Here is a 9984-nt window from a genome sequence, read left to right on the forward strand (position 1 = left end):
ATTGTAATTTATAGCGAAACACCTACCTTGGAGAGAATGGAGAGATGAGCTGGGTCTCTCTGGCCCAAGTAATTATGGGTGGAGGTGAGCTCTTCACCTCACACGGCAGTGTCACCTCTTCTCCTGCGATGACAGAGATCTCAACTGGCTTCTCCTGGGACAGTCCTCGTTGGTCTCCAAACACTCTGGGTCTTACTAAAAGAAACACATTTTGAGAGGGGGGAAAATAATACATTATATTAAAAAATAGGGTCACTATGAGTCGCAAGTGACTTGACGGCACATAACAACAACAACAACATATTAAAAAAGTACAGTTTAACTTCCATTAAAATGTAGACTACTAATGATCTTTTTGTTCAATTTGTTTTTGGTAAATAGTTTCATCTCTCTTTTCCTTTAACTTTTTTATTGTGATTTGGGCCAAAGTTTACAAAACAAATTCGTTTTCTATTGAACATATCACACACATTTTGTTTTGTGATATTGATTAAAATCCTCCCACTGTACTGTAAGAGCCCTCGTCTCATTTCTTGCCCGTGTTTCCCTTTTCCATTGGCTCTTCTCTTCTACCCCTGTGGCTGACTGTTCTAGGGAGTGAGCATCTCCTGATGCTCTTGTTCACTTTGTGGGCCTGTCTTTTGTTTGAGTGAAAGTCAAGCCACTGGGATGAGTTTAGCTACAGGTTTGAAGGATAACTAAGGACAATAGTTTCAGTATTACACTTGTCTCTATCACATCAGTCATTTTGTTGTATACTGTTGAGTCAGAATCAACCAAGACCTGACCCTCTGGTGGGTTTTCAGAGGCATTTAATCACATGAGAGGAGATTGCCCATCCTTCTTCCTCAGAGCTGTTGGTGGCATCCAACCATGTGCCTTCAGGATTGCGGCATAGTTTCTTGCCACTAGGCCACCAGAGATCCCTATGAGTCATCGTAGTCTTTATTGCTTTGAGTTTTGTTGTACATTTGTCTCCCACTCCAGGATGTCCTGTTGTGATCCCTTCAGAGTGGTCAGCAGCAGTTGTAGCCAGGCACTATCTAGCTTTTCCAGTCTCAAGGTCATGGAGGTAAGGATTCATGGGGTCCATTGGGTCTTTGGCAGAAGTGCTTCCTGTATTCTTTGATTTTCTTCAACCTTCTGTATTCCAGACAAGGCCAGACCAATAGTTGCACTTAGGGTACTAATGTTCTTAAGTATTTTACAAAGAGAAAAAGATCAAACTCGCTGCAGTTGAATCAAGTCTAACTCAGTGATGCTCCAGTGAAGCTCTGAGGAGATACATCTTTCCAGAGGAGATTGTCCACCTTTCTCCTATGGAGCAGCTGGTGTTAAAGGTGCAGCAAGAAACAGGTTGTGCCACCAGAGCCCCTTTACTTTACTTTTACTCAAAGTTTCATGGCATATCTAAAGTATCTCATTTATGTGTTTCTTGTGAAAGGTAAGAAGAGAAAACCAGGGCATTTCTCTTCAGCTATTCTTCTCAGAACACAATGAAGAGCTCCTCTGAAATGCCCTGTTAAAATATGCCGTCTGCAAAAGCAACCCCTCAAGGCAAAGCAGGAACCAAAACATAGCTGAGGTTTGGCTTCCCTAGGAGTTTTAACTAACGTTGTTACTAAAGCTGATTGGGTGCAATACTCCTTGGGAAAAACACCATAAATGTTTTCCAAAAGGCCATACAATTACTCTCCCTTAAAGTCAGAGTCTAAGTAGAAAAAGTTTGGGTTGGCAGTGATAACACATTCTTGTTAGAATAAAAAAATAAGCTTTGGGGAGCAGTTCTCTTTAGGGGTATAGTTATCAGGTATCATTACTGTGAGAGGACTGTGAGTTTTGGCAAAGACTGTCAGTGTCAAGGAAAAACATGGCTCCAGGGGATCTCACCATAGACAGTCAGCTGCACTTTCCTCTTGGCATAGCCCGCTGCGTTGGTGGCAGTGCAGATGTACTCCCCACTCTCCTCAGCACCAGGTGACACCACATACAGGCTGCCATCAGACCCAGCTGAAAACTTGGCACTGCTGGTGGAAATCAGCTCTCCCTTCTACAAAGCGAAAGAGGATTTTAGCAAAGTAACTTTTAAAATCATAAAGGAGTGACTGCATGCATAGTAGGAGAAAAGGGAAAAGAAACAAACAAAAACTTCCAAGGGGCTGAGGGTTTACTAGATGTGGGGGGGGAGAATAGATAAATTAAATGATTTTTCTAGATGTCAGAATATTCTTCTTTATTCCAGAGCTACTACATTGTTGGTAGAAATCATCATCTCAACTATTACTCATATGAACAACAGATTGGAACCTTAAAGAATGGTGATAACAAACAACAGGTGACTGGAGAGTATGGTATGTTGTTGTACATCGGAACCTGCTCATAGCTGACCTCCAGTGGATTTTCAGGGCACTAAATTGTACAGATGGGGACTGGTCATCTTTGTCCACAGAGGAGCTATGGATTTGAACCACATGCTTTTACCTTAGCAGTACACCTCCTTACTACTAAACCACCAGAGCTATCAGAGCTATCGGAGCCCTAGTGGCTTGTTGTATATAGCAGAGTCAGAACTGACCTATAGTTGACCCTCCAGCGGGTTTTCAGAGGCAGTGAAAAGCACAGAAGAAGATTGCCCATCCTCTCATGAAGCAGCTTGTGGTCTTGAACCACGTGCCTTTGGGATTGTAGTGCAGATTCTTGACACTAGGCCACCAGAGCTCCCTTCTGGTAGCTTCATGATAAGGAATTGTGCTGTCAACACAAAGGTATGTGGTTTGAACCCTCTAGACACTCCATGGAAGAAAATGTGCAATCTCCTACCATGCCAATTACAGCCTCTGAAAGCCTACAGTGAGTCAGCTCCAATTTGATGGTACACAACTCATGCTTCTTTGAGCTTTTAAAATAGTTAATAATTTTAATGCTCACATTGAACTTTTAAAGAGTAACTAATTCAGTTTGCACTTTAAAAATGAGAATATTCATACACAGAGATGTAATTTCCCCAGTGTCCCAGAGCTTGTCAGTGATCAAACTGGAATTTCAACTCTGTCAATTTTTAGAGCCAGTGTGGCCTCTATTCTGAACTATTTCACAAAAGGTCCAGCCTGAAAAAAACATTTCATTTTCCATATTAGTAAAATGTATTCAACTTCTATTAGGTGCTAGATACAGTGTAGTTTGGGGATCAACTCCTCTGGCATTTTCTTTTTTATCCAAAATTTTTAAAAAATTAACCTTTATATTTATTTACAGATATTAATGACTGCTTCCTCATATCAGGGATTTTTAGAGCCATTGCCATCAAACCAATTCTGACTCATAGTAAGAATAAAACAGCCAGATACGATTTCTAAGACTGTAATTCCTTACAAAAGCAAAACTGTCACATCTTGCACAGAGCAGCTAACAGGTTTAAGCCAACTTTTTGATATGTAACCAAGAGCTTAATCTCTTCTGACATCCATTTAGTCTTTTCTTTCTAGTCTGTCTTCTTGGTAACATTTTATCTTCTTCATAGGGTCACTATAAGCAGAGGTGTAGTGAAGTGCCCAGGAAATCTCTAAATTGTGCTCTCTCCCAATTTCAAAATGAACAGATGCTGAGAGGGGTGATGTGCCTCTCCCTCTCTTGTATGACTGTCTGAACCTTTCATATTGTTGGCACATCACAATGTCTTTTGTGTGCCCTGTGTAACATGCTCTTGGGCTTGTATCTGGGGATGAATTTCCCCCTCTGTGTCCATCTCAAGTCACTTCTGGGTATATATCATGCTTTAGTAAGAATGCTGGAGTAGATTGGGTCAACACAGACTACTCACTGTCACTTCCTGCAAGTGCCCAGGACAAATCTCATATTTTCCATACCTTCAATGAGCTACTCTCTGGCCATAAATCAGAATCACATAATGACAATGAGTTTGGTTTGTTGATGAATCCTCTTACCTAAAATAATTAATCTTTTGCTCTTCATTCCTGGGCAATAATTTTTGGAATTTCCTAGATAGCCAAGATACTTTTACTATCTAAAACAAACACTACATTTGAGAACTTATGAAAGTGAGAAGGTCAGGTTCAGAAAACTGGTCAGCTTATCTCAGGAGGGAAGTGAGGCATGATTTAGTTAATCATGAATATTGAATCTGATTTAGCCAAAGAGATTCCAATCATAACTACACAATGAAGTCTATAAAAGACTCTGAACATGGAGTTCTCTGTGATTCCTGTTTGGTGAAATAATTTATGCACAGGATAATGATACACATTCTTGTTCCACACTGGGATCCCTCCCAGACTTCATTCTATGCATCTTTTTAATTTTTATTCTTTCTGATTATAATAATTTGACAGATAATCATCATGAATTTTGTGAGTTTTGAATGCAAAGGAGAAAATAAGAGCCAGGAGGTTAAAAACCTAGTGTATCAGGTAAACTTTGCAAGCTTGCTTCTGGGGGCTTTCTCTCTCTCTCTCTCTCTATTGGTTTACATTAAATGATTTATATATATTGTGTTTCATGGATGTACTTTGTGTTTTACACAATATTTCATTTACATTGTTTTTAGTTCACGTATATTGTGGGGGTTTCCCCCCCTTAAAATTTTACTAATAACTACATTTGTGAAAATGTATAAGCCATCTACTTCATGACTTATGCCATAATATCCTCATTCTAAATAGCCAATTTCTGACTTTCCCATCCCCATTAAACAAGTATCCTGAGGGTACAATCATATCCCATTAACTGAAAAATCATCTGTTCAATGTGGAAACTTTGAGCATCCGCATCCACAAATAAAATCCAGTCCAGAGCAAGCCATCAGGTGCAGGAACAGATCATCAACACTAGCTCAAAGCATGGATCTTCTTCTGGTTGGGCTCTGGGTAAGTCATTCCCAGCCATCTGTGGCTAGGTTCAAATAGAAATCAGCATCAAACTCAGGTGTACACACTTCTCTCTGCATTCTAGGCATGTTGGTCTTCCTCCACTCAGCCTTAGCCCCCACATGGGGCCAAGTCAATAAACTAAGAAGCCTCATGACTCCCTGCTCCTCAAGTCTACAACCTTTTTTTGCTTATCCAGACATCTATGCATGCACATCTGTGCATGCTGAAGTATCATGTCCAAGTTCAGCCTGTGTACTCATTGTTGTATTCCTCCTGTCTCCACTCCAGTGGATCCAGGTGATCACTCTGAGTTAGCATACTCACCAGCTCCCTTCAATAGTTTATTGTATGAAGTACAATGTGTATGAGGGATAGTGTGGAGCGCAATGTACATGGATACAGCTCAATGTGTATGGGTGGTTATATGTCAATCAGGGGGATAAACAATGTATGATATAAATGAACACTGGATAGTGCAGATTAAGAAAGCACATAATTCTGCCTTTGACCAGTAATTAATGGAAGTACTAAAAGGGAAGATCTGCCCTAGAGATAAGCTTGTTAAAAGTAGAATTTGGTTTTGATTTTCAGCTCTCTTATTGCCAATAATTTTGAGCATTTCTTTATGTGCCTGTTGGCCATCTGAATATCTTCCTCTGTGAAAATTCTTTTCATGTCTTTCGCCATTTTGTAATGGTGTTATCAGTCTTTTTCTTGTGGAGGCCCTATCAGATTCTGTACACTTTTGATATAAGACCCTTGTCTGAAATAGTATTGCCAATGTTTTTCCCCCAAGCAGTAGGTTTTCTTTTCACTCTGTTGGAAAAAAAGTTTGATATGCACAGAGATTTAATACTTAGAAGGTCTCATTTATCAATTACATCTTCTCCAGAGTATATATTTCTGGCTGTATTTGGTGGTCTTTTTATACCATAGTCTAGGATGTCTAAGTTTGATCTCAGTTTTACTCTTATGATCTTTATGGTTTTGGACTTTACACATAAGTCTCTGATCCACCTTGAGCTGATTTTTGTATATGGTGTGAGATGTGGACCCTGTTTCAGCTTTCTGCAGGTAGCAGTCCAGTTTTTCCCAACACCATTTGTTGAAGAAGTTGTCATTTCCCCATTTGATAGTTTTTATTGCCTTGTCAAATATCAGTTGATCATTTCACCCTTGTAGCAGCTGCAAAGTTTAACAGGACAGCAAGTAATAAATGTTGGAGAGGATGTGGCGAGATAAAACTCTTATTCACTGGGATCATAAAATTGTACAACCACTCTGGACGACAGTTTGGTGTTTCCTCAAAAAACTGAACATAGAAATTCCATATGACCCAGATATTCCATTACTTGTAATATATCCCAAGCAAATTAGAATTGAGGCATAAGTAGAGATTTGTACATCAATGTTCATAGTAACGTTATTCACCATCACAAGAACATGGAAATAGTCCAAATGTCCAACCACCTTTGAATGGATTGAGAACTTATGGTACATTCACAATGGTATACTATGCAGTATGGAGGATCAATGATTTTGAAAATTACTACCTAACTTATGAGAGACAGGAGAGCATTATGCTAAGTGAACTAACGCATAGGGCCTCTATGAGTTATGACTACGAGTCGCAATCAATTTGATGGCAATCAACAACGACAACAACATAAAGTCCTCTATTTGCTTTCTTCTTCCTGTGCCTTCCTTTCCCTTTTTCCTACCAAGTCTCTGAAAATAATTTTCAAAATAACGTTCTTATCTTCAATTCTTTATCTCAGGCATTGATTGTTCTTAATGAACCCAAACCAACACAAACACATTTTTATATCTCCTTTGCATTAGGTTATTAAGGGCTGTCATAACAAAGTATTCATAAGAGACTAAGTGTCCTATAAGGACAAATACTGTATAAGACCAGTATTGTAGAAATAGGAAGATAACTTGTAAAACGTTTAGGACGATGCAAGGACAAATACTGCCTATGACCATCATTGTAGAAATAGAAAGAGGGGGAGCAGAGGAGTGAAGACTGTGGGACAGAGTGGTAATCATAGGGTTGCATAATTTGATGGGTGGAGGGAGAGGTGGAAAAAGGAAATAGGCATGATCCGGTGTGAAAAACAATGTATATGAACTTTGTAAGTGAAAAAAACAAACAACCAAAATTGAAGTAAAACAAAAACAAAACCCAACCATATACAACATAAAAAACCAAAACAAGTAGAATTTGGTACTGGATGCTGGGGCTTAGTCTAGCTGAAAGACTAAGTTCCACTCAGTAGTCTGAGGACATTTGAATTTGCATGGATTTGAAGGCTCATCTTGGACTTTTGATTGAACAGATTCACACTTGAAAGAAAGGGAAGCAGGATAAGAGAATGGGGTTGGGGAAGACTGATTGTTTAAAATGGAACGAGCTGATTTCTGAGGCAGGGGTACACTTGTTGCCCATCACTTCCAGGACTTGAAGTTAAAGGGAATGGTCAAGTTGAAGGACTACTTCTTGTAAGCTAAGACCCAGGTCTGAGTAGCTAAAAGAGGGCTATGGAAACAGTGAAACTGAATGTCAACTCCCTTATAACTTGTAACTTTTGAGCACTAACTTAGCTTTTGGTGGATAGAGTTAAAGAGAGTGCCACTTTGCTGGCAACAAGGATGAAGATTGGATTTGGGGATTGGATTCATGCTGATGATCCTTACAACACATTTAGCACAGAGGCAGGGTTTGTTCATTGTGCCTCTTTTCTAGAACAGGCAGTTTTCTCAGCAATAGGGATTTTTTTTCTCCCCTGAGATCTTATCAGTTAAATTAAAATGAAGGCAGATTAGGGCAGGGTGAATACTAATCTAATTTGAGTGATTTCCTTATAAAAGAGGAAAAGTGACACAGAAACATAGAGGAAAAATTATCATGGGAAGATAAACTAAGAAAAGCCCGTTAGAGCTACCAGAAGTGAGATTTTAGAGGCAGCATGGGATTTCATCAGCAAGAATTTGTATACCTAGCCTCTAGAACTAGAAAATAATAAATGTCCCAGTCTGGTTTTCTAAGTCACCTAGCTTGTAGTACTTTGTTATGACAGCCCTTGGTAACCTAATACAAAGGAGATATAAATATGTGTTTGTGTTGGTTTGGGTTCATTAAGAGCAATGCCTGAGATAACTGAAGATAAGAACGTTATTTTGAAAATGATTCTCAGGGAGTAGGAGAAAGGGAAAGGAAAACATAGGAAGAAGAAAGCAACTAGAGGGCTTTATGTTGTTGTTGTTGATTGTCATCAAGTCGAGTATGATACATAATGACCCTATTAACAAAAGGCCTTTCTATAACTTTCTATAACTATCAACATTTATAAAAAATCATAAAGTTTCCAGAGGCATGTTCCGGAGGACTTTATAGGTTTGGTTTATTCTACAGACTATTAGGAGTCCCTATTTCATGTAAAATGTGGATGCATTTTGCTGTTAATGTAAAGTCTGAATGTTTATGTCCACTCAAAGGTGCCTGGTGATATATTTTCAGAAATCATCCTCCGACATCCCTTTTTAGAACAGTTCTACAGTAACACACATAAAGCCACCATTAACCAAATCTGACTTCACAAAAAATGTCAAGGTACATTCACAAGTTTCATGGCTGACTAAGGATACTAAAATATGTTTTGTTGAGTACATAACATAACATAACATAACATAACATACAACATCATTTAAAACCAGTTATAATTGAGTAAATTCTGACTCCTTAAAGCTCTTACTGTGTCAGAGTGGAACTATATTATTTGTAACATTCAATGGCTGAGAGTTTGGAAATAGGTTGCCAGGTCTTTTATCCAAGGTGCTACTCTGTGTGCTTGGACTTCCAATCTGGTTGGACACATTCCTCATTCGCACCACCTGAGGACTCAAACTTCACTAAATGTGTCACTTACCTTGGACCAGATGATGGATGGTTTGGGAATGCCACTCGCTCTGCATGGTAAAGTTACTGGAACACCTTCTATTGTACTGAGTATCTGCTGCCCATGCTGGATGGTCGGCAGAACTGGAGAAGCAAGCAGAATGCAGAATGTGAGCAACTCTTCTTCCTATGAGTCCTATACATTGTTTAAAGTTGAGTGCACACATCAACACCTAACAAAGGGAAATCTCATTTTCTTTAATAGTTACATGCATTAATTAGGAAGTCCTGGTGGCATAGTCTGTAGGGAGCTGCCAAGGCCATAATTTGCCACCACTTCTCAAATCCATCAGCAGTTCCAAGGGAGAAAAATGGGCAATCTTCTCTTGGGCTATTTATAGCTTCTGAGAACAAGTTGAAGGGTCAGCTATGAGTTGGTTTCAAGTAGACGACATTGAGTTTTATTTTGACATTCAGTACTTGATTACATACAGTACTTAATAAGAAAATACAACAGTTATGATCTAGATAATTTGTAGTAACAAGGCATAAATAATGTCTAACTGAAACAGTGATTATCGAAATGGGCTCAAGTATGTCTGAGATGATAAGGATGGCAAAGAATATGACCAAGTTCAGCTCTGCTGTTAATGAGAGCATTAGGAGTTGTACTTTACTTGACAGAACCAAACAACAACAACAACAAAAGCATAAGAGAGAACTAAAGAGAATTCAATAGTTCTTGGGAAAGCTGGAGAGAAACACAATGAACAGATATCTTTGACCACTATCCACTGTGCACTAAGTTTGTGAGCTCACTAAGCCCATCCATAGAGAAACAGGCTGTTCAGCCATAACATATTACATATTGTTGTTGTTGTTGTTGTTATGTGCTGTCGAGTCGCTTGCGACTCATATTGAACCTATGAACAACAGCCCTAAACTCTGCTCTGTTTTGTGCCAACCCCACTGTCTCTGACACTCCCATCTTGATTACCCCAGTCACTGAAACAATCCACCTCATAGAGGGCCTTCCCCTCCAGTGCTGTCCCTCCACCCTCCCAAACATGATGTCCTTCTCCAAGGACCAGTCTCTTCTTACAACATGTCCAAAATATGTTAGATGGAGCCTCAGAATCCTTGCCTCCAAAGAGCCACCCGGTTTAACCCTTTCCAGGATGAATCTGTTTGTTTTCC

At 39.3% G+C, this 9984-nt stretch overlaps 1 protein-coding gene across 1 annotated transcript in view; it reads right to left on the reverse strand.

Moving 5' to 3' along the window:
- HMCN1 (hemicentin 1) overlaps positions 1-9984 on the reverse strand; it is a 763653-nt gene that overhangs the window by 307077 nt on the left and 446592 nt on the right. The window contains exons 21-23 of the mRNA XM_006901311.1: positions 8819-8931; positions 1891-2050; positions 27-195 (exon numbers count right to left, since the gene is read on the reverse strand). Of these exons, the coding sequence (XP_006901373.1) occupies positions 27-195; positions 1891-2050; positions 8819-8931 (442 nt within the window). The remainder of the gene's footprint in view (positions 1-26; positions 196-1890; positions 2051-8818; positions 8932-9984) is intronic.

Source organism: Elephantulus edwardii, unplaced genomic scaffold (assembly GCF_000299155.1).
Source record: "Elephantulus edwardii isolate Elephantulus edwardi_28Jun2011 unplaced genomic scaffold, EleEdw1.0 scaffold00318, whole genome shotgun sequence".
In the NCBI taxonomy this organism is placed as follows: domain Eukaryota; kingdom Metazoa; phylum Chordata; class Mammalia; order Macroscelidea; family Macroscelididae; genus Elephantulus; species Elephantulus edwardii.